A 25725-nucleotide genomic window follows, 5' to 3' on the forward strand; every position below is an offset into this window, starting at 1 on the left:
GGGATACCGTGGCGTGGTTGCACTCAGTGGGCTAAGGTCTCAGTTGTCCTCACCCGTCCAGCCGTATAACAAAACTAAACAAGTCACATCGTTGGGTGCAAAGGCGCAACAAGGCCTCTTGATGCCACAAAGCATGTGCTATCAACATTCGACCCTCCATCGTCTTTCTCGCTTTCTTCTGAATCGTCACGACGCCCCGCTTGTCCGGGCAGGCTGCATGCGCCAGCCACGGTTGGGCCGAGAGTTTCGTGGAGGGGGACCCGACTGGGTGTCCGGCGCACAAGCCACGGAGGTGTCGGCCGTTGGCCCCCAGGTGCATATAGTCCTGCCCCACGGTTATCCATTCTCCTTCATGCTATAGCCCTGAAATACCCGGGTTGTGGTGTCTCCCGCCCATGTGGTGTTTCCCGTTCCGTATCATGAGTTATGAATGCAATGTGGTCTTGCAATAACATGAGCACCATAAGTCAATAATTCTGAAATAAAAAGGTCGTGAGCAAAGAACTGCAACCATTTGTTCTAGCTCCACTTCAGAAATGAACATCTCTAAAGTACGCAAGAGCCACCATCATCGTGCTTGACATTGACATGCAGATGGCGTCTGATGGCAGGTGCTGATGTTCAATGGCCTGTTCCTGAGGAACCAGTTCCTTAGCACGCTGGACGGCTTCATCAGCGAGTGTGGTGGCTCCAAGACCGTCGAAACCATGACCCTGAAGCAGGCGCTGGACCACGTGGTCAGCAAACAGGATCGCCAGAAGCGACTGGAAAGCTTCTTCCGAGTCGTGTTTGCGCAGGTATGTGCATGCATGACGTTACGCACGAGGCACCGTCGAAAGGGTCATCATGCCATCGGAACGGGTCATGAGCGACCAGGTCATCGACTGGGGCGCGGTGGCGCCGCATTATGATAGTATTATGCATAGAGATGAGACAGCATTAATAGCCTTATTCCTCGTAGAATAAATAGGAGAATGGAGAAATGGATTTCATTTTTGTCTACATGCTTTCATCAAAGCGAAGGTGAAATGAAAGGTGGTATCACACTTATCTCTCCATTATCATGTTTATTCTATGGGGAATAAGGCTGTTAGTGCTGTCTCATCAATAAATCATATTCAATTATCACATCATTCATTTTGTTTCAAGATTCAAGGCGGCATAATTGTCAGAGAGGCAAGGAGGCAAACGAGCATATGCACTTTGAACAACTGTCTGGTCTTTTTGATTGTGGCAAACTTTGATAATTTTTTATAAAAAAAGGAAACAAATATATGCACCGTTTGGTTAAGTTGTCAGAATCATGTAATGCATTCTGGCAACGATCATCATGCAGGTGTTACGCAATGAAGAGCAGAACTGGGCAAACATCATCACAGTCTAGTAAACACACATCACAATGACGATTGCAATTTGGAGGCGATGGCGGTGCAGCTCAAATGCTGCATGCAGATGCTGGTAGCTCAAGTTCATGACTTTACTTCACCATTGGAGATTAGTGTCGCTTACACGCAAGTGCCCACAAGCAAAGCCTGTTGAGAGATGAGCAACCATCAAGTACAGCTCCTCTACAATAGCCGCGGTGCAAGCTATAGCTATCGGTGCCTATCTCTTTTACGTTGTTCTCGCCCGGCGTGACCGTGCCCCCAGAAATTCACTGCAACTTGCAGAATGAGCGTCAGACATATGTCCATGTGGTGGTTCGTACTAACGTAGTCTTGCAGTTGTACGCGCCATAGCTCTGGCATAAAGGAATAAGTGGACATGTGTGACCTAGCGTTAACTTTGATGATCGGACCCTTAGCATCAGGCGTTATCAGGTCCACACCACATGGTCAGAATTGATTACATTTGTGACACATATAAAAAAGAAAATCAGAAGAGATGTCTTAATCGGTAACATTAATAACAATGACAAGTACCATGTCCCAGTTGCCAACAGGTGAATTGTGTTGTAAATTGGAAAGGTAACTGACTGACAAAACCTTCATAATTGGTCATAGGTCATGATTCATTGGAACAAAAGTGCTGAAAAAACTGATGGATAATTACAAATGGCACAGTCAGTTGCTGGAAAATATGTGTGGATAAGACAATAGTATTAGCCTTATTCCCCGGAAAAACCAGGAGAATGGAGATATAGTTGGGTTGCTATTTCCGCAACATGCTTTTATCGAAACAATAGCAGAAGTAAATTCACTTCTGCTATTGTTTCGCTAAAGGCACGTTGCCAAAAGATCAGCCCAACTATATCTCCATTTTCCCGACTTTTCCGAGGAATAAGGCTAATGCCATTTTCTTTCTATGTGAATAACGTTCCTCGCTAATGCACTGAACAACTTACGCAAAAATCTGTGTCTTATCTTTCATGGCTGCCAAGTCCTGTAAGACAACCCTCAGGTGGCCTGACAGACCCGCCTCGTCGAGTGAGGGCTAATGGCTGCCGACCTTCTCAAGGTCAACCTCAGAGTGAGGCTTGTCAGGCTTTGTCAGGCCCCTGTCGTCGGGCGAGGGCTAATGGCTGCCGACCTTCTCAAGGACAACCTCAGAGTGAGGCTTATCAGGCTTTGCCAGGCCTCTGATGTCGGGCGAGGGTTAATTAGTAGACAGGGACCTAACTGTGTGCCAAAGATGAAGTTCACGAAAAGTAAGATCAGCGTGAAGGCTTGTCATGAAATGTCGTGATGATAATCAAAATAGATGGTTCTTGTTACTACGAAAGATCGTTGTTTCATCCTCGAGTATATATTGGGTTCATGGGACCACATTCCCAATCGTTAAATAACAAATGGCTACATGCTAACGAAAGTAATACGCCTCCATACCGTTCCATGTGCATTTTATATTTGTCGTATTATAAATTATATAGTTATTACATGTGTACTCCTATTTCATATTCTTCGTACCGTACACTTCATATTTCTTCCATGTGTATTTAACATTCGGTGCCACATAAGGCCCCTTGTCTAATGAGGTCATCGAGAAAAGGATTTGTGCGTCCTGGGCAAATGATAGTATTGCTGTCACGCTTTGTGATAATTGCTCAGGTCACGTGCTTGCTTTCGATAAGACGTCCCGAATCACGGAGCACTCGTGTTCAACAAAATTAGATAATGTAATGACGGTGCCGCGAGACAACAGGAAGTGGCTTCGAAAAGCATACGTCTTGCGCATGGGTGTAAACTGAAACCATTCTGCCCAGTCATGTAATCTTAGGCCTGTGGGGCGTTAGCCGCGCGCCTCCGTCGGATTTATGCTATTAGGGTTTGGCGGAAGCTCTGTGTTTGGAGCTCGCCATATTCGCGTGCTCTGGTGACGGACTTCTCGATATAAGTCCACTGCATCTCTACCAGCCAACGACACACGCGGCAAATCATGACGTAGTCAGAAGCGGCATAAGCAAGCCGCTACCGACTACGAGCTGGTGTGTTGGCTGTCTTGCGCCAACCGCCCTTCTCTCTCACCAGGCCTTCGACATCAACCACAACTCACGGGAGCTGCTGAACGTGGATGCCAGCGGGATGCGAGACGTCATCCACACGGAGCTGACGCTGGCCGAGTTTGCGGACGCGCTCAGCGTCTCCAGCTCCTCCAGCTTCGTGACCAAGGTCCGCCTCGTCCTGACCCGCCAATACTTATCGCACTGGCCCTTGGCCCGCCACACCGGCGGTAACGGCCGCATCCGGGCTGGTGCACGGCCCGTCCAGACTCTGGCCATATCTGCGGGTCCGTCAAAGGTCCCACATTAGTCGTGCATACAAGTATCATTGATAACGCTTCACGCATTGATAGTGCATATTAATATCATTGGTTGTCGCTTAGCCATATCAGGAGCGCGCGCGCTTGCACGTGCACTAAGCTGTCCACCTAGCACCGCGAAAAACCATTACGCGACAGTGCGATGGGATATAGCATATATGACCATGAATTATTGTGCGCATTTTTCAAACAATGGTCCAGTGAGATCACTGATAGGTGCCGCTGCCTGGAGAGCTTGCAGCGTGGTTTGTATATGAAACATCCTGTTGTAATTCTATGCATATTTACGTTGAATAGCTTATTGGCTCTAAATTGAAACATAATCAACGTGCACCATATTCGCCGTGGTAAGTCATATTCAGGTCACAGGAAGCATTGGATGAGTCGACCTACCCTGGCTTATCCACATTCAATTGACATTGACCCCTTTTCTACATAGTATGGTAAAGATCATGACGATCTGCTTATTTTGATCAATGGACACGACTCAGGGTCACAGTTAATCCGCGTTGTTCTACTTTTGTTCGCAAAAGCATAGTGATCCCAACCAGAAAATCACTGGCCGTTCTATAGTGTTGAATCCGGTTGCCGTTGGATTTTTAAAGTAAAGATCTTTGCGAGTTTGTTTATGCTGTTTTCCGCTTTTCTAGCTCAATTTGGATTAACAAAGCAAGGGCTGCTTACCTGCATTCGGCTGTGCGCCGTGTGTGTGTATGAGTGTGTGTGTGTGTGTGTGTGTGTGTGTGTGTGTGTGTGTGTGTGTGTGTGTGTGTGTGTGTGTGTGTGTGTGTGTGTGTGTGTGTGTGTGTGTGTGTGTGTGTGTGTGTGTGTGTGTGTGTGTGTGTGTGTGTGTGTGTGTGTGTGTGTGTGTGTGTGTGTGTGTGTGTGTGTGTGTGTGTGTGTGTGTGTGTGTGTGTGTGTGTGTGTGTGTGTGTGTGTGTGTGTGTGTGTGTGTGTGTGTGTGTGTGTGTGTGTGTGTGTGTGTGTGTGTGTGTGTGTGTGTGTGTGTGTGTGTGTGTGTGTGTGTGTGTGTGTGTGTGTGCGTGTGTGTGTGTCACATATTCGGGAACTACATATATCGGCTGCTGGCGGCATGACAACATCCCGCGCAGCATGCAAGCGAAAATGGCCGCCGCTCGGCTAGTTTTTATATACTTTTGGCAAGCCATGACTGCTTCCATGAATCTGGCGCTATTGAAAACAAGGTGCCAAGGAGCGGATTTCATATTGTTCCCAGCCATGCACGAACTCGCATTATTTCCTGCTAAACCAGGAAAATGGATAGCTAGGTGAGTTGATATTTCGGCAACATGCCTTGATCGAAACGAATATCAGTAATAAATTCGAAATTGCACACCAATCGTACTCAGCTTTTCCGGTTTTTTTTTAAGCCGCAAGCCACAGTTTACACAGATCACTAACATTCAGGGAATCAAACAAGGAGCAGTTGTCAGGTATTGCTACGATACAGTGTGCACGTCTAAGAATTAGAATACGCGAAAATACGTGTACATACAAACGGATTAAAGCGAACAGGCATCACGCAAAACGCTTCATTCAAGCATGCAAGCGACTTCAAGTAAACGGGCATCCCGCATCACGCATCAGTCACGCATGCAAACAATTTCAGTCAAACAGGCATCGCGCATCACGTGTCAGGCGTCACTTATATATGTAAACGATTTTAGGCTAGCACGTATTACACATCAGGGCATTTAGCACATTCGCATAATCGGGCATGGTCAACCCTGCACGTTAAGGCCTGGTTACTGACTTTTTAGAAGAATAGGTTTGCGTATTTCCTGTATGGATGGTCCTGTGCTCTGTAGATGACTTTGAGCTTTACAAAGCGTATGGGCTGCATACCTTCATAGAGTTCAGCCTAAACTTTTATTGCCAAAAGTCACCGAAAGAGATATTTCCTGCTTTGTTTTTAGTCTCTAACAGTTGTTCATTGTGTCAGAAATGAGTGGGGAGCACGGACTCTCTGACACACACCACCATGTCCATTCCCTGTTTTCACACAGTTTACCTATGCTTTCGTAAACCACGTTTTCACGTGCAAGCCCCTTGAAACTCAGAAGTGAATACTAGTGGTCTGAATAAACTGTGGCTCGTGGGTTAAAAAGTCTAAAAAATCAAGCGGCATCGGCAGGCGATTTTGAATTAACTACTGACATTCGTTTCGATACGAGCATGTTGCCGAAATATCATCTCATCTATTTCTCCATTCTTCTCGTTTTCCTACGATGAATAAAACTATTACTTCTGTCTTATCCATATGCATGATGTTCCTCGAAAATGTACTTAACAACTTACGGGTCTGTCTCGACTCTAATTCCCAGCCACCAGTATCGGATGCACACAGCTGTCAGTCGTCACTGGAAAGTGAAAACACACATTATGCGTAAATAAATAGCAATGGGAATAGGTCTGCACAACCAAATGGATGCAAGTGAAAATTAAATTTGTGAAGATTGCTCTGCAGATGTGTCACCGTTTTCCGAGCATGGGCGGGTTTTTTAGTGTCAATTTACTGCGCCTGATTGTTGTGTCTTGATGGGAATGTTGCCTTGTGTCGATCAGATGTTCGCCGTGGTGGATACGGACCAAAACGGCTTCATCTCGTTCCGCGAGTTCCTCGACATGATGGTGCTGTTCGCCAAAGGATCGGCCGAGGACAAGGCGCGCTTGATGTTCGACATGTACGACATTGACAACGTCGGCAAACTCAGCCGCCAGGATTTCCTCGAGATGATCAGGTGCGTGGGCTGTGGGGCTCCCACCATGCTGCCTGAGAGAGACAACCAGACCGGGGTGGCTGTGGAGCTGTGATGCGCACTAGCGAATGATCAGATGGGTGGGCTGTGGGGCTCCCACCATGCTGCCTGAGAGAGACAACCACACCGGGGTGGCTGTGGAGCTGTGATGCGCACTAGCGAATGATCAGATGGGTGGGCTTTTAAGCTCCGCTGCTCTTTTCTTTGAGATGCTCAGTTTTAGCGTGCTTTAGGACTACACTATGCGCTGGGAAATTGCAGTGATTACGTCAGCCTGTAAATGGACGTTGAATAATCGGTGGTCTTCCGCAATATGGTTTCTGACCAAACAGGAAACCGCAGGGCTTATAGGTCAACCATCCACTCTTATAAAACATGTTGCATTGCGGGGTAGTGGTGAGGACATCATTTTCATTTCCTAGAAAACTCAGGTGATAATCATGCTGATATACAGGGCTTGCTATAGCAGAGCAAAATTTCTTTAGCGACTCGTACTTTTCAGGTCAACAGCGTTTTGCCAGTTTTTCATAAAAGGGATCCATTTGTGTTCGCCAAGGCAAACTACTAGGCCAAACGTCTTAGGTGAACTTTTTTTAAAGTACAGTGCATCTTTCCCCCATCATGATTAATGTGATGTGCCACCAGTCATGTGATGTGGCACCAGTGATGTGCCATGGTGTGATGATATGACTATGTCATGAACGATTCTCATCGCTCACCGCGGTGCTGTGGCGTATTGGCCTTCGCGCACACAGATCCCTTTTGGAGCTCTCGAACGCCTCGTTGGAGCAGCGGAATCTGGACCAGGTGGTGGAGACACTGTTCGCCTCGGCGGGGTTCAACGACAAGGACGAGATCACCGTGGACGACTTTCAGCGCATGTTCGGCGAACACCGCAAAGAGCTTGACTTTGCTCAACTACACGTGGCCGGTATGAATCCGTTATTGTTATGGTGGGACTGGTGGCACTGGTGGCACTTGTGGCGCACTCCGCACTGGTGGCACTTGTGGCGCACTCTGCAATGGTGGTACTGATGGCACTTGTGACAATTGTGGCGCACTCCGCGTTGGTGGCACTTGTGGCGCACTCTGCACTGGTGGCACTTGTGACGCACTCCGCACTGGTGGCTCAGTCATTTATCCTTTGCGTAAGATCTTTTCGGGGTGCCACTGCGTCTCCCAGCTTATTTCTGGAATACAGAAAATACGAGTGTGCCTCGGGCCTTCTTAGCTGCAATAATATATTTTCCTCTTCCGCGCCGTCTTCTTGTCAGCTATTGTGACTGCAAGCATGTTTTCGGGTTGTTTCGTTGCACTAGACCAGCGCACATTGATCCGTTTACTTCTATAGGTGCTTCCAAAAACCTATGCGCTGGCCAGCAATAGTTGGGGTTGATGTGTGAGAAATTATGCAGGACAGCACCGCGAGAGTGACCACAGACTTAACGATCTTATTGACAGTCACCACAGTCTCACTGTCGCACTACGCTGACTGTCAGTAACCGCAGTCTCTCCGTCGCAACATACTGACGACTGGTGACCACAGTCTCACTATCGCACCGGACTGGCCGCCGGTGACCACAGTCTCACTACCGTGCCGGACTGGCCGCCGGTGACCACAGTCTCACTACCGTGCCGGACTGGCCGCCGGTGACCACAGTCTCACTATCGCACCGGACTGGCCGCCGGTGACCACAGTCTCACTACCGTGCCGGACTGGCCGCCGGTGACCACAGTCTCACTACCGTGCCGGACTGGCCGCCGGTGACCACAGTCTCACTACCGTGCCGGACTGGCCGCCGGTGACCAGTCTCACTACCGTGCCGGACTGGCCGCCGGTGACCACAGTCTCACTACCGTGCCGGACTGGCCGCCGGTGACCACAGTCTCACTACCGTGCCGGACTGGCCGCCGGTGACCACAGTCTCACTACCGTGCCGGACTGGCCGCCGGTGACCACAGTCTCACTGTCCTACCGGACTGGCCGTCGGTGATCACAGTCTCACTGTCGCGTCACGCCGACCGCCGGTGACCTCATTCTCACTGTTGCAGCACGCCGACCGCCGGTTACCACAGTCTAACTGTCGCTCTGTGCTGACAGTCAGCGGAAACGGTTTGTTTCAGGTGCCTCCAGCGAGCGGCAGCCGGGCAAACGGCTACCCGAGCGCGCGCGGTACACGATGCTCTCCCTGTACGGGTAAGCATAACTGGACGGAACTGGCACAGTACACCAGGCTACTCTAGGCATGGGTGCATAACGATTGCCTCTAAAATATGCATGAAATTTCGTCGATTTTTGATAATAATTGAATCTTAATTTATTCAGACATTCTTGGTGTCGCATGATTCAGTTTCTGAGATGGGACGGCTGAATGAGGTGTCAAGAGAGCCGCAACTTCACCTCCAACCCGCCTTTTCCAAGTTCATCTAATCCAAAGCATTGTTCAATCTCACCTCCCGCCGCCATAGATCAATTGGGGGGACCTCAGTGGTGTTGCAAAAATGAGCCTGTCTGATCCAGGTGAAAACATATGGGGTGTCTGTGCGACATCTGAAAAACGAAATGCTCATTCCGAACCACCGGTTCCTGGTTCCTGAATCAAAATAATCTGTTGGCAAATGAAAAGGTTGTTAAGGATCCAGGAAAATTCAGAACCCAACACTAAATTATGCTCATGTAACCATGAAAACGGATTTAGCCCAAACGAGCCGACATATCGAGTGGGAACCAAAATCAGTGTATGGCCCTGCGTGGTGTTCTAGCAAAAACCAAGATCCAACCAGGAGCACATATACTTTGGAATCCAAGGTTATTTCTTGCACAGTTTAATACCATGTGTGCAGGGTCTTGGGTGGAATATGAAATAACATCATGTGAAATTACTATTCAACTTTGTCTACCAATCCTGTATGACATAATGCAGTTTGTCAGATGCAGCTGTCAGTCAGAACCCCACAGAAAACCTGCAAGAAACGTGTGAGAAAAAATAGGATATTATGTAGACAACGCGCAGTATTCTGGGAAGGGATGAGAGAAGTGTCTTTTCTGTCACCGATAAAATTTGGAACCGTCTGAGTTGTCATTTGGAGCCGAATCTTTCAGAAATCGTTGTAATATAAGTCTAAATGAAATTAAACACAAAACAAAGATAAATTTAATGCAATACTGCATAACCATGAAGCTTTTTGTTCCGGGAGTTCGTTTGCACTTACGTATCATTTGCTGGCAATGAAGCACTGAATGATGATAAACACGCGCTCGGGTGGCCGATTGGATGCCCCTCGGTCGGGTGGGGGTCAGTTTGACCCGCTGAGATCCTAGAAACTAAGAAAACTAGACACCAAATGCACAGGGTGTGTTGACCTGTAGGTGAATTCACTTCGGTTAAAGTTCGCGTCTCCTAGGTCGTGACCTTTGGGTTAAATAAGGTCAAACAAGGTCAAACACAAACCTGGTCTCCCAAAGTGTCCCCAGAACCAAGATACCTATTCTAAGCAAAAGGTGACATGCTTACTTAAGGCCAATGACACTGTTTGACCTTTCGAATGTCATGGTAACCCAAATGATAGAAGCCTGCTTTGAGTTTTGCATTTGAATACGCGACAAGGATTAAGCTAAGCAGTATGTTCAAAAGAACAAAATGTTGACCTGGGTACTTTCAGGTCAGTGACCTATTCTGACTTATACAATGTTCATGGGAAACGTCTAATAAGGTTCACGTTGTCAATGAATTCGAAATGAGCACCAGAAACTACCCAAAACAGCAAGCCTTAGAGTAAAAATACAGGTTGGCTTTGGCCTTGGTCTGACCTTCACACCTGCCCTTAGGTCAATACAATTTGGTCATCGGATTCTTGTGTTGCTTAGGAAAGCATCTCAGACATGCGTGGCTTCGTCTAAAATCCTGTTGTTGCATCAGGTTGAACGATTCCCTTGGAAATGACCTCGCCGAATCCATGGCCTGACGTTGACCTGCCGTAGGTCAGTGACCTTACAAGGTACGATAAATTATTTGATGCCACGCCATCCGCTATAAAAAATTATACAGCTATACAACATTTGGCGTGCTTCGCCGCACCTTTCGGAAACCATTCCGGAAAAACCTTGGGAGGTCAATGTGACTCCCGCCCGAGCACGTGTTAAGACTTAACTAATAAAATAATCAGATAAAGGCACACTTCACATTACCAGCTCTGAGGCGTGTAGTTTCCTGTTCAGTTAAGGGGGGATTGTGCTTTTGAACTATCAATGTAGTTTCCTATTTGTATTTATAATTTTGAAGCATTATATTCATTCATAATAATTTTTAGGGTTTGGCGCTCAAAACTGATTTCTAGAAACTACACCCCTGCTCCGAAGTGTGAAGAGGAAGTGCGTCAAATCGGTGAAGAAAACTGTTTGAGTGCATTTTGGAGGCAGGATCAGTCATTTGTTCTTGCCCCTCCCCCGTCCTCCATCCCTCAACCCTACGAATTTCGCAAAACTGCATCCCTGTAGCCATATATTTACCAACAACATGGCTCTACAAGCACCTGACGACAATGTCACCTTTGGTCTTGTGACGTCATCGTACAATCAGCTGAGCGCGCAAGCGACCTACACTATCCTCACATAATCATTACCGGTGCAGAACTCACACTTTCTAACATGATCCCAATCATTTGGAGTAAAGTCCATTTAATATTGGTATCAACAGACGCAAATGACATTTTCGAGCACCGCTACCACCTTCAGCTTTATATGTAATATGATGAAAATAAAAAGCATAGATAAGACAATAGTAATAGCCTTATTCCTCGGAGAAAAACCACGAGAATGGAGATATAGAATGGGTTTTAGGCTGCATTTCTCCGAGGAATAAGGCCGTTACTTCTGTCTGATCTATCTTATCATTCCTCGCAAATGCACAGAACAACTTACGAAAATAAAAGGCATTTTATCTGACGCCTGTCGATCGATCAGTACGCTAAGCCAGAGGTGCAACGGGCAATGTGAGAGACCTACAAAAGTGATGTTCAGTCTCTTATCTCAAAGCCGCTATTACCCTCAGCGGCAGAAAGCCCCGGATGATTTTTTTGGCATGTATCGTTTCAACGTCCTCTGTTTACCTCTGGAGCCTCAGCTCAGGTATCCACACACGACGATCCTCCTTGATCGACAGGGCTTTCTAATGCTATCACATTAAAAAGCTGACGATTAGCTACGTTCTTCTAGCCAGTCAGCTTCTCACAACATGAACACGACCAGCAGCAGTCCACAGCCTTGCACTGAACCCAACGCCTCACCACACGTCGAGCGTTCGATCCCATCTGTCTCAAACGGCACGGCTTAAAACGCTGCTTAGCAAACTGATGAAGTTTGTCGCAAGATGCTGCGGCCAGCCACGGTTTTTACTGCTAGTAATAAGCCTAGTTATTTGGCATTTTGTACTGCTTAGTATGTGAAGTGAACCTTGGCCGAAAAATCTGTGAAAAGCACAGATCTGAGGGGCATTGGAAAAGCACTGTGTCGCCACTGATACCTGACGTCAGCACTGATATGGTATAGTTTATAGTATATTGCTGGCATCTGCTAAAAATATCCTGATTAAAACTACTTTATCTGGCAGCACTTATTGCTCAATTTGCACATACAGCGAAACGTCAACGTTTCGACATGTTATGCCAGACACCTCTCCAACTCACTCCAGGTTATCTAGGGGACCGCTCTAACTCACCCGCTCCAATCATACTGTTATATTACAGGCACAATATCATTCTACGTGCACAACGTCTCCCGGGGCAGTAGCGGAGCTCATTGCCATTGAGCCTCCAGTAGGGCTTGGCAGTAGGACAGGATTGTGGCCCTCGGGAAGTGCCCCGAGTCGTCGGCCGTAGGTGAGTTAGGGCACAGCCCTTTAGCCGTCTCCTGTGGCTCAAAGGGAGGACGGGGATACGCAGACCGCTTATCTCGTCATTCGGGAGCTAGGGCCCGGCTGATCCCTCGTCCGCGCTCCGTGCCTGGCCTCTGCTCGGCCCCACCATGGGCCACCGCTGACTAGCCAGAGGTCGAGGCCACGCGGCTTAGACTGGCCCGCAGCGCCGGCGGCCGGGGCGCGGCCGTAACAAGCGGCATGATTTGCGGTGCATGGCGTGGGCACGCCGCCCAGAACAGCGCACCTGGGCACCGCACTGCACTCTGGTGTGACAGACATGTGTTCTGCACATGCTCACGCTGCAAGTGTTAACGAGTACAGACCGATAGTAAGCCTTGAGTTTCGTTTAGCTGGGATAGTAAGTTGTCATGTGATCCTGTCTATTGAAATTTGTTTGCATTTTCGCAACTTTGTCACCAGTTGGTTCGCAAAAGTGTCAGTTTTTGTCACCGATCATATCCAGTAAATCAGAAGCCATTTCTACCCCCGATCCGATGGAAAAAAACCGGTATCCGGCCGAAAACCTCTCACCACAATCCCCAGCAACTTACACAATGGGGCTAGACGCACCATTTTGAAATAGCGTGCACATGACGCAGAAATGATACACATCAAGTTAAGAAAATGACCATCCCCGTGGCGAGACCATCTCCGCGGTCTCTATCACGCAGATGCGCGCAGCTATCGTGGCCATGCGGAGGCGGTGGCCGGGACAGCGGACAGCGGCCGGGGCCGCCCCGCCGGCCTGCGACCGGCCGGCTGCATCGGCCGGGGTGGCCGCTCTGTCGCGGCGCGACAGGCGTCGTTGCCTCACATGAGGGGTGGTGGCGCTGGAGTCCTGACGACGTGGACACGCCCCAGACCACCTTCCCGTTCCTTGCCAACCACCCATGACTGGCTCCAGCTCGAGCCAGCCCGTGAGCCAGCCCACCCGGCCCAGCTGCGGGCGATGCTTGCTCGCTCCAGGACACTGCTGTCCTGCAGACCGGCGCCGGACCCGTCCACTGACCCCACCAGCGGCTTCAACGCTCTGCTTCTGGACAAGCATAGGACACAGCTGCCCTGGTCCCACCAATACCCACTTACCACGCCTAGTCCTTCCCCATTCCGAGCCGGAGACACATCGCTGGTAGCTTATGCATTCAGCTCAGAAGACTGTCTCGAAATCGGCCGCCGTTCAAGGAACGCACCAGGCCATTAGCCCGATATGGATTCAGCAATGTTTGTTTCTCATTTTACAACGCTTCAGTCCACTTTGATGGTATTTCATTTGGATAACAGACAGTTGCAAAGATAGGCGTAGTTCAATGTTCTCCAGGGAGTAGCTGTCCTCGGGGTTCAATGTGCCATTGGAGCAGTCGTCCTCGGGTCCAATTTGCCCCCATGGAGTAGCTGTCATAGTGGTGCCTCGCTCCAAGTGTAGAGCAAAAATCGCCGGCGTTGAATAACGTCCGCCAATTGAGTCCACGGGCTGATAAGAAGATTATACGCTTTGAGACAGAAATTAAGTTCCAGCACTTCCAAGTACTGTTTGCTGGAGGGACCAACAGATAAGCTTTCGTAGCTCATAGCACGGCAAAAAAAATATAACTGTGGGCTCAGAGGTCTTATGCTGCGCTACCAGTCTGTAAAGATCACTGTGGGCTCAGAGGTCTTATGCTGCGCTACCAGTCTGTAAAGATCACTGTGGGCTCAGAGGTCTTATGCTGCGTTACCAGTCTGTAACATACCAGGAGGTGCTGGCATGATGGCAAACATACCAGGAGGTGCTGGCATGATGGCATTATAGAGCAGACATCGGTTTAATGGACGGCACTAGACGTTTCAAGCTGTGTTAATGATCACGAGGACTCGTCATCAGGTATAGCCGAGTTGAGCTCAGTTGAGTTGAGCTGGTGTTTTAGAGGTGCGGGGGTGTTCGTGCTGACCATGCACCTAATTCAGAGAGTGTTGTCAAGTTCTGGCACCGTTTGAAAACAACCACAGAAGCATAATTGAGGGACTAGTAGATGCGACTGTTTGAAGAGGACTTACGTGCCTAGTCGACACATTCTGTACCCAAGCACTGAAATGTCTAATTCCTTGTGTTCAAACACTGCATTGCTGTTGTCCGTGATCCCAATAGCTGGCCATTCTGTTCATGATATACACACGAGACACACACACACACACACGCACACACACATATATATATATATAATATATATATATATATAATATATATATATATATATATATATATATATATATATATATATATATACAAATACCAGCTTTACTTCGAGCTAAAGGTGGTCATCAAGCCTCATGCAAAAGTGATGAGGGATTGACATGGACGTAGAGAAAACGATGTATAAGACGGTTGCGAAAGTCGAGCAGACAGAAGAATAGAGCAGGCCAATATATTTTCAGCAGTAGGGCATCTTGAAGGAACAAGTAGAATGGACTTACATCGAAAAAGAAACGAGTCATAACTGCCAACGGGCGCCATCGCACTGGTATTTTTCCCCGTTTGCGATGATCACAATAGAATGCGCGAATAAAACAGACTTCTGAAGGTGTACAATAATCGCGATTGATTGCAGTTAGCGACTTTATGGATGATTTTTGCAGGGGTGGATCTGGACTTTGCTTTTGGGGGGCACACCTTTCCTGAAGAATGTCACTGAAAGCACCTAGTGGCTCTCACAAGCGTACTCAGAATATATATATATATATATATATATATATATATATATATATATATATATATCTAAAACACGACCCCGGGTTGCGGTTTGGGCTCAGGTCGTGTCTCGCGTGAGAAGGCTTTGAGAGCAGGACAATCTGTGACCGGTAGCCTGGGTATGATGAAATGAAGAGGTCACCAGGTAACAGTAACAGGGACCCAGTCAACAGAAAAGCGACTTTTGTTTTTGCACAACATTTTTTGACCATTTTGATGAGGCCAAATCATGGCTCACGACCTTTGAGGGGGAGGGGCATGGCTCCTTTTCCCCTCCCCCCCCCCCGGAACCGCCCTTGCTTTTTTGGTTGTTACACTTAGCCTTTTTGGTTAACGCCACACCTTCACAGCGTATAGTATTTGAGACCGAGTCTAAAATTGGAAACGTCATTGGGCTCGGACCAATTGCTTCCGTCCCTTTGGTACGCACTTCGACGGCGTGCTTGGGTGAGCCATTGGTTCCTCATGTGTCCCTTTGGTATGCACTTCGACGGCGTGCTTTGGTGAGCCATTGGTTCCTCATGTGTCCCTTTGGTATGCACTTCGACGGCGTGCTTTGGTGAGCCATTGGTTCCTCATGTGTCCCTTTGGCATGCGATTCGACGGCGTGCTTGGGTGAGCTATTGGTTTCTCATGTGCCCCTTTGGTATGCACTTCGACGGCGTGCGCTTTGGTGAGTCATTGGTTCCTCATGTGTCCCTTTGGCTTGCGATTCGACGGCGTGCTTAGGTGAGCTATTGGTTTCTCATGTGCCCCTTTGGTATGCACTTCGACGGCGTGCTTGGGTGAGCCATTGGTCTCTCATGTGTGTCTGCTGGGGTATCCGGAATTTGACATCGGTGCGGTTCCCGCTCTGGTCTCAGTCAGATGGTGTTGCCTACCGACGTCGCGACGCGGAGTTGTCAACGTGTGGACACCGTTTTGACTTGTGCTTTGCCTAATTTTCGCAGTCACATATTTTGCATTTCCATGTTAAATGAATGGGGTATGTCTGCCTGTTCTTTTCATATGCGACCAAAAATGACAAAAAACGACCGATCGATTGACCATTCCGAAACGTCAAGCAAATTAGGTTACTATGCATTTAAAATGATAGTCTCACGACAAGCATCCAAAGCGCCTTACCTTCGTGCTGGTGGTTTTATGTAAGTTATAATCAATACAAATATGACTATTTTTGGTCAGTTAACATCAATGAGGCAATCGGCTTCTGCCGAGAAATTATGTGGGGAATGTTAAGCCCGTTTCGAAGCAGACTAGCATGCGCAACACATGTCACGTGTCATTTAAGTCAACGCGATTCACAAAAGTCCCTAGGGATTTCAGCATATAAGCCTGTCCTCTTAACCTGGTAGAATATTACTTTAGGTGTTCTTCCTTATAGGTTGTCAAAGCAAACTGACATGATGCCAGGTGGAACTGGACGTGCGATATTTCCATTGCATCTGATGAGCAGAGTGTGATGTTTCCAGTGCACCCGCTGAGCCGGGTGTCATGTTTCCAGTGCACCTGATGGGCCGTGTGTGATGCTTTCAGAATGTCTGATGAGGAGCATGTGATGTTTCTAGCACCCCTGACCAGCTGCATGTGATGTTTCTAGCACCCCTGACCAGCCGCATGTGATGTTTCTAGCACCCCTGACCAGCTGCATGTGATGTTTTGAATGCACTGGATGAGCCATGTGTGATATTTTCAGCGTGCCTGATGAGCCATTTGTGATGTTTTCAGCGACCGCAATGAGCCGTATGGGATGTTTTCAGTGTGCCTGATAAGCCATTTGTGATGTTTCCAGTGAGTCTGATGAGCCGCATGTGATGTTTCCAGTGCACTTGATCAGCCGCGTGCGATGTTTCCAGTGCACCTGATCAGCCGCGTGCGATGTTTCCAGTGCACTTGATCAGCCGCGTGCGATGTTTCCAGTGCACCTGATCAGCCGCGTGCGATGTTTCCAGTGAGCCTGATAAGCCAGCGGAGAGCGCACCGAAGGGTGACTTGCCGGAAGCCGAGATTGAGGTGGTGACCCCGTCCGAGTCGGCCGACCGGCAGTCCGTCTCATGGGGCGGCAGGCTCTCTCGCTGGCTGGAGAACAACCGACGCCAAGTGTTCTTGTTCACTCTCTACACGCTGGTCATGCTGGGCATCTTCATCGAACGGGCCTACTGTGAGTCGAGCAGTGACTCAGGGCAGGGACGGTGGAGAGTCAGAAAGGGTGAGAGGGCTAAGCAGGAGGAGATCACCAGGAAACGAGAAGGGAGGGACGGACGAGCGGAGGGACGGAGGGACGGCTGAACGGACGGGCGGACGGGCGGACGGGCGGACGGGATGGAGGGACGGAGGACGGACGAGCGGAGGGACGGCTGAACGGACGGGTAGACGGGACAAAGGGGCGAAAAGACAAAGGGACGGAGGGCGGAGGGGCAGAGGGACGGAGATTTGAGTCAGGAGACCCCTGATAATTGGCGAAGGTTGCTTCCACTCGGTGGAGCGAGTCGAGAACGGGAGGACGGGGGAGGGAGAGAGGACGGTCGGGAGACTCCTGACAATCAGCGAAGGCTGCCTCCTGTCAGTGGTGCGAGGCGAGTACGGACGGCCCCGCCGCGGCTCGCGTGGCCGTGACCGTGGGCCGTGCTCTGCAGACTACTCGGTGGAGCGGGAGCATGCGGGACTGCGGCGGATCGCCGGCTACGGCGTGACAGTGACGCGCGGCGCCGCCTCCGCCATGATGTTCACCTACTCCACACTGCTGGTCACCATGTGCAGGAACACCATCACCTTCTGCCGAGAGACTTTTCTGCACCGCTTCATGCCGTTCGACTCGGCTGTCTTCCTGCACAAGTACATCGCTGTCTGGGCGCTCATCTGGTCCGGTAAGTTCTTCCCGATATGTCGAGCCCATTCCTTGAATGAACGAGGGAATGAGTGCACTCACGTACGCACGCATACACGCATGCGTGCGGGCACCGCGGGCGTATGCACAGATCCAAGCTTGGGGGATGTGCTATGTCGATATCGCTGTGTGATATCGATTTCTGGATAGATATAAAATGTTTAGCAAATGCAAATGTGCCGTTTTGTTCGAGCTGACGCAGGGCACGACGGATATTCAAAGGAAAAATCATCAGATTCTGTCCTTTTGGCATTATGAGCTGAAAGTCCTTATGCTGAGTTGATATCCTTCGATGTACCAGGAGGTGTTGGTTAAATGACGCTGTAGCACTAAGTAAAGATGGACAGTGGCAAATATATTCATTTATATTATCTTTACTATACTGGTTATTTGGCGCTGCAACGCCTTTTAACCAGGCGTTTAACCAGAATTTGCTTGGATAGAGGTATGATGTCTGCGGGCGATAGACCGTGGTTGTGAGGTAGGCATGATGCCTGCGCTCGGTAGGCTGCTCCTTGCCCGGCTGGCTAAGCAGGCAAATCGCGCTAGCTTTACCATCACGTAAGCAAACATGCCGACGCCACAGATCGTCAGTGTGATGCTGTGGTTAGCTCCACGTGCGTACAACAGCTACCAGCAGCATTCGGTGATGAAAATAACTGGTAACGCATAGGAGGTGTATAGTCCAATGGACGCCAGTCCTCAGATGCCTGACGCGTCTGCCACGTACAGTTTCCACCAGGGATGCTATAGAAAACAAGACGATGCACTAAAACCATGCTCTGAGCGGATCGAGCATTGACCCCTGGTGTGCCCCTCGACTGGAGACACTACACATCGTGGCCCACGGGCACCAGGCCACATGCAACGCAGAAACTTAACGACAGGCTGTGCGCCAAAATGCATGCGACATCTGCATTTTACCATGCAGCTGGCTGGTGATAACACCATGATGTCTGGCCCTACGAGAGGGCGAAGGCAGCTCATTAAACCCCAGATCACAGTGCAAAGAATAGCCAAGATACCTGCATAAACGTTCGGTTGGAAGAACGGTGAGGAGTAGGAGCCTGAAGGTATTCCCAAAGTATCAAAAAAACAGGTTCGAGGTTCAGTTTCAGGCTGCATGTGCTTCCTTACGGTCATGTGTATTGTTGTTTAATTTATTTCTGCGAGCGAATGGGGCGACGCGGTCAGTGACATGCAGTGATATCTTACCGCTCTCCCATTAATGGCGTGGTGCGGTAAGTGACATGTAGTGATATCTTATTGCTCGCCTATTGATTTGTCAGCCACCAATAGCAGCAGTTTTCAGTCACGTGTGTTATCTATGACAACAGGCATGGTATGTTTTAATAGCACCAACGAGCTGCGTTACCAGCATGAGCATGAGTTATTTTATAAGTAATAACAAACAGCACCATTCGCGCATGCTGTGATTTATAGTTTGTCTATTAGAGTTGCCCTGCTTCTCGGTACGGGCTCGTCTCGAAGCGTGGCCTTCCTTCGTTGCCAGTGATCCACACCATCGGTCACGGCGTCAACTTCTACCACATCTCGACACAGCCTCCCGGCGACCTCATCTGTCTGTTCCGCGACTACTTCCGATCGTGAGTGAGCTGGGGACGGTCCCCGTACGTTACGGTCGCTGACCGCAACACTGGCGAACGACCGCAACACTGGCGAACGACCGCAACACTGGCGAACGCGCACGTTACGGTCGCTGACCGCAACACTGGCGAACGCATCGCCATCGCACGTCACTGTCATTAAGTGTAGCACCGGTCAGCTCGCCGTTACCGCGCGTCCACGTTAGATTCACTGTCACCCTGCCACGCGATGCATGTGAGTCTCGAGCCCCTTATAGCCGCCAAATCATGGCAGCCATAGTTGTTCAAAGTTTCAGCCAAGCCAAGCCATTAGTTGGCTTGTGGTTGTGTTTGTCGTGTCAGAAGTTAAAGGTGCAACACAAAGACACATGCCTACCTTGCCCGCACACTTATTTGGGACAAACCATCGGTTAGATACCGATAACAGAAATGCTAAGAACATAAAAGATTATGTAAAATTCCCACACATCAAATATAACTGCATCTCGTGCAGCATTCGCTAAGATAGGTAGGGTGGTACTTGTACAATCAAGCAACTTTTGTGTTTTTCCGTAGCACATCGATTGTAATTTCGTTTTACTTTTGCAGGTTTGGTTTTTTATGCGTGTGTTCTAAGGATTATTCCTATCACGTTAGGTAACAAGGCGGTGATCGTGTCCGAAAGGTCTGAACGACGGACTTGCGGAAAGCTGGCGTTCAAGCGTATTTGTACCGCTGTGCACACGAGAGCTGACTGCTATGGTGGTGCAACGGTGTGAAGTAGTTGCATAACAAACGGTATCAGCATCCTTGAATTCCTCAGGTCATTCGACGTCAAAGTCACTTTGGTAGAATCTTGATCTGGAATCTGGAATCACACGCTCGGGTGGCCGGCTGGATACCTTTCCCTCTGGTTGGGGGGGGGGGGGGGGCGGGGGGTCAATCAGACCCCTTGAGGTCTCGGGAACTAAGAAATCTAGATACTTAAATTTTGCAGGGTGTCTTGACCTGTGCGTCAGCTTACTAAGGTCAAATTTTGAGGTTCCTAGTTCATAACTATTAGGTCAAATGAGGTCAAGCAAGGTCAAATTTCAGGTTCGTCTCCAAATTGCCCTCAGAACCTAGATAACTGTTTCTAAGCAAAAGGTTACATGCTCATTTAGGGTAAGTGGCCTTGTCTGACCTTTTGAAAGTCATGGTGACTAAATTGATCCAAGACTGCTCTGAGTTTTGCATTTGAAGCAGCGACAAGTATTACGCTGGGCGGTATGTTCCTGAAAACAAAATATTGACGTGTGCCATTTTAGGTCAATGACCTATTATGACCTCTAAGAAGTCCATGGAAGGCGTGTAACGCGGTTTATGCTATCAATAAATTCAAAATGAGCAGCAGAAACTGTTCCATATGACAAGCCCTAGAGTAATAAAATAGGCTGGTTTTGACCTTGGTCTTACCTTCATACCTTGTCTACAGCTCTGCAAAATTTGGCGCGGCCACGCTGCGCCATTCGAAAACCATTCTGGAAAGGCCTTCGGGGGTCAATTTGACCCGCCCGAGCGCATTTTGAATCGGCGAACGGGGTGGCTTTATCTTGAAACATCTCACGCTCAGGAGCTCCTACACATGATGCCGGCGTCACTAATGATACGGGTTTCATTAAATGTCGAGGTCATATCAGGCAGAATCTTGAAAACCGCCAAGAGTAATGAGAGTTGGCCCTTATTTCTACGTACGGGTATCATCATGGTACGTCCATGGATAATGTAAGAGCAAGTTCGCCTACGGTGAAAGTTATAAAAGGCAATGGCAGCACTTCGTACGATCCCACACTCCCGGTGAAGTAAATGGTGTCACACAGTTGTTAAGGCCTTTGAACAGGCCTTACTCAGGGGACTACAGAAGAGCGACGTAGAGATAGTAGAGTCCGTTTGACCTAATTTTCCTAAACTAACAGGAAAGCCGTTACACAACTTGAAATGATCTTTTAAAAGTTGGCGCTATGGCCCGATTTTGAGTTGTTATCACGCATAGCAGGTGCAAAATCTAAGGGGAAGGGGAGGGTCATACTTGCCGGCTGGTGTCGGCAGCTGCTGGCCGGAGCTGGCGGGCGTGAGTGGCCGATGCGTTAGCGCACCCCCTACCCTGACTGACGGGGTGACCGACGGTCGGCAGGTCTGACGTGCTGCCCAAGTTTCACTACTGGTGCTGGGAGACCATCACCGGCTTCACGGGAGTTCTGCTGCTGCTCAACGTCGCCATCATCTACGTGTTTGCGATGCAGTATGCGCGCCGCCACGTCTTCAAGGGCTTCTGGCTGACCCACAACACGTACCCGTTCTTTTATCTGCTGACCGTCCTGCACGGGTCGGGACGCCTGGTTCAGGTGCGTTCAGACCAGCCACTGGGACTGGTTCAGGTGCGTTCAGACCAGCCACTGGGAAATTACACATCGCCGCATTCATAAATACTGGGCCCTTGTAAAGGATATTAATGTTCTTATCCGTACCTATATCTTATCGGTCATGTGTTACCAGCGCTCCACTTGTGTCACCATCATACAGCCGCAAGTTGGCAGCAAATCGCTGCCTTTTATAACTTGATTGGGGAGAACATTATGTGATGCGCTAGGTGTACCAGAAAAAAGGTAGCGCACTTAAGCGCACCATCTCTCCATTCAAGAACAGACCTTTTACGGTAAATTTCGAGATCTTTGGAGGTCAAACCGGCTCTCACGTGAATTTCGTTAGAAAGGCAGGCCGGGGCGACAGATCCACTCGCCCAAGATTTCGTTTTTTTTTAAATCAGCCTGGTAGTTCTCGAGCTTTGGAGGGCGAAGGGGAGGGCGACAGCAGCCGCTCCCAGCTGTCCGGAATAGGAGTAACGGGAGCCAACTCGAAATATCTTTAAAGACCGCTGTCACAAGACATGTGGCAGGCACAGACTCTCTGACTGCGGGCCAAATATTGCCAACCATGGTGTACCTTTTCAGGAACCTTTCTTCTACTACTTCTTCCTCGGCCCGTGCGTACTATTCGCCCTGGACCGCTTCGTCTCCGTTAGCCGAAAGAAAGTAGAAATATCCGTCATCAAGGCCGAACTGCTTCCTTCAGGTATAGTCATCCTGGGTTTGTCACGGCATATATTCATAAAAAAGGGTGGTTTTATCGAGGTTCCGGCTGCTCATTGCACCTTGATCAAGCACAGACACATTACATGGAATAATAATATTAACGAAATAGTTGTTTACTTTTCCTAGTTTAGCTGGTTTGATCAGCTTGAACCGACAAGACCGAATGCAGCCTTTTAGAGTCTGATTTGATTCAGCGTAACTCGGCCTTCATATCTTTTTTCTGAATTCCATAATAAAGTCATACGCGGTGCATGTGTTCCAGTTTAATATCGGCGTTTGTTTTCGTTGGCGTAGAAGCGTTTTTGGTGCGTGCACAGTGCTTTATGTCAACGTCATTTTACAAAAGGCTTCAGCTCCGTCGTTGGCTCTCCGATCACGTCGAACTGCTGACCTCTAGCTGCTCTGACCTCTAGCTGATCTGACCTCTAGCTGACCTCTAGACGACTTCAGTTGACCCCGACTTTGCTCCGGCCCCGCGGCCAGATGTGATCCCGTGACCTCTGACCATGCCTTGACCCCGTCGCCAGACGTGATCCCGTTATCTCTGACCCTGCTTTGACCCCGTCGCCAGATGCGATCCCGTTATCTCTGACCCTGCTCTGACCCCGTCGCCAGACATGATCCCGTTATCTCTGACCCTGCTCTGACCCCGTCGCCAGATGTGATCCCGTTATCTCCGACCCTGCTCTGACCCTGTCGCCAGATGTGATCCCGTTATCTCTGACCCTGCTCTGACCCCGTCGCCAGATGTGATCCCGTTATCTCTGACCCTGCTCTGACCCCGTCGCCAGATGCGATCCCGTTATCTCTGACCCTGCTCACCTGACCCGTCGCCAGACGTGATCCCGTTATCTCTGACCCTGCTCTGACCCCGTCGCCAGATGTGATCCCGTTATCTCTGACCCTGCTCTGACCCTGTCGCCAGATGTGATCCCGTTATCTCTGACCCTGCTCTGACCCCGTCGCCAGACGTGATCCCGTTATCTCTGACCCTGCTCTGACCCCGTCGCCAGATGCGATCCCGTTATCTCTGACCCTGCTCTGACCCGTCGCCAGACGTGATCCCGTTATCTCTGACCCTCTCTGACCCCGTCGCCAGATGTGATCCCGTTATCTCTGACCCTGCTCTGACCCTGTCGCCAGATGTGATCCCGTTATCTCTGACCCTGCTCTGACCCCGTCGCCAGATGTGACGGCCCTCCATTTTAAGCGTCCGTTCAACTTCGAGTACAAATCGGGCCAGTGGGTGCGCATCGCCTGCCCGCCGCTGAACGGCAGCGAATACCACCCGTTCACGCTGAGCTCGGCGCCGCACGAGAAGCACCTGAGCCTGCACATCCGCGCCGTCGGGCCCTGGACACGGAACCTGCGCCGGCTATACGACCCCACCGTCATCAGGGACCATCCGCTGCCCAAGGTGAGACATCAGCACCATCCGCTGCCCAAGGTGAGACATCAGCACCACCCGCTGCCGAAGGTGAGGCATCAGGACCACCCGCTAGCAAAGGTGAGGCGTCAGCACCACCTGGTGTGCATAGTCAGCCACCATAGCTGTTTTTGCCACCCAAAAAAGCTTTCCGAATGTTTTTAAAACTGCTGAAGCCTGTATAAGCCAATACGAGCTAGGGACGTGAAAACATTCGTTGTACTTTTGTGCGATCGGAAATAACTTAATCTCGAAGCGCTTCAGTCGGTCCTCTTATTCTGGGTCCATTTAGCCTTTTGTATTCTGTATTCTCGGCCCAGTACTAACGGTTTCAATGCCCTTCCAAAATGTGTAAATCACGCTCAAGTTGGCCGGTGTAGGGGCTCGTTTGAAACCGGCAGATCCCAGACCGGTCCCTGACCGCGACCAGATGCAGAGAGGTCTGGCGACTGCGGCACGCGTGAATAGGCAGGTAACCTCTCCCAGCGTCTTCCAGAGCGGGGGAAAGATAGAGAAATGTGAGTTCAATTGTGGGCAAAGGCAAAACAAGCAGAACAATTATGAAGGTCATTTCAGTCCTTACATTAAGTGCACGTGTACAGCATATGGAAGGATCTAGTGCACTATCCTCAACGTAGGAAAACGAGATGTGTTAAAAAGTTCCCATGGACAAAAAGTAAACATGCCCTCACTAGTCCTACCGTCCTGGAGAACATCAGTCGGACAGGTGCCGTTCGGTCGGCGGTGGCCGGTGACTCCTGTCGGGCTGGTGCGGCCCAGCCCACGCTGGACGGTGCCTCCGTGACACGGCGGCGGCGTCGACCTTTGTTCCGAGTCACGCCACTCGCGGGGGCTCGTCGCCTCGCCACCCTGTATCGACTTCGGCTGTGCAAACGGCCGGACGCCCGTTAGGACGGCCGGGCGGCACACGCCACACCGCGGCCCCTTCGAAAAGGTCGCACGTAACGCGCGGCTGCCTGTAATGCGCGGCTGTCTGTAGCACGCGGCTGCCGGTAACACGCAGATGTCTGCAACACATGGCTGTCTGTAGCACGCGGCGTGTGATCCATGTAACCTACAACACGCAAGTAGCACTCGAAAAGCACGTATTGTCCTGATACCAATTACGCGAGTCATAACACGGAGGAGCACTGCTGTCTGACGTCACGTCACGTCACGTCGCGTCACGTCTGGAGGACGACCTCACGTGGTAATCCATCCTGGCCGCAGTGTTAATTGGCTGAGACGCGCGCCGTGCGCGGGTACGAGTGAGCATATATATATATATATATATATATATATATATATATATATATATATATATATATATATATATATATATATATATACAAGGGCTCTTCTGGTCCATAATCTAAAGAGATAGAATGAGTTGTTGATATGCGGCTGTTCCTGTGGCGCATTTAGACATTCGAGGCCATCGACCCTCAGCCGTAGCGCAGGTCCATTAGTTCCATTGTGGCTCAGCTTGGTGGAAACATTGCATTCCTTACTTTTG

The 25725-nt window shown here is 49.6% G+C and overlaps 1 protein-coding gene across 1 annotated transcript in view; it reads left to right on the plus strand.

Moving 5' to 3' along the window:
• LOC119097515 (dual oxidase 1) overlaps nt 1-25725 on the plus strand; it is a 78355-nt gene that overhangs the window by 22619 nt on the left and 30011 nt on the right. The window contains exons 17-27 of the mRNA XM_037220548.1: nt 612-797; nt 3468-3608; nt 6346-6521; nt 7295-7470; nt 8664-8736; nt 17132-17340; nt 17816-18046; nt 19580-19673; nt 21826-22036; nt 22643-22763; nt 23971-24200. Of these exons, the coding sequence (XP_037076443.1) occupies nt 612-797; nt 3468-3608; nt 6346-6521; nt 7295-7470; nt 8664-8736; nt 17132-17340; nt 17816-18046; nt 19580-19673; nt 21826-22036; nt 22643-22763; nt 23971-24200 (1848 nt within the window). The remainder of the gene's footprint in view (nt 1-611; nt 798-3467; nt 3609-6345; nt 6522-7294; nt 7471-8663; nt 8737-17131; nt 17341-17815; nt 18047-19579; nt 19674-21825; nt 22037-22642; nt 22764-23970; nt 24201-25725) is intronic.

Source organism: Pollicipes pollicipes, unplaced genomic scaffold (assembly GCF_011947565.3).
Source record: "Pollicipes pollicipes isolate AB1234 unplaced genomic scaffold, Ppol_2.1 Scaffold_4295;HRSCAF=5057_pilon_pilon_pilon, whole genome shotgun sequence".
Taxonomy (NCBI): Eukaryota; Metazoa; Arthropoda; class Thecostraca; order Pollicipedomorpha; family Pollicipedidae; genus Pollicipes; species Pollicipes pollicipes.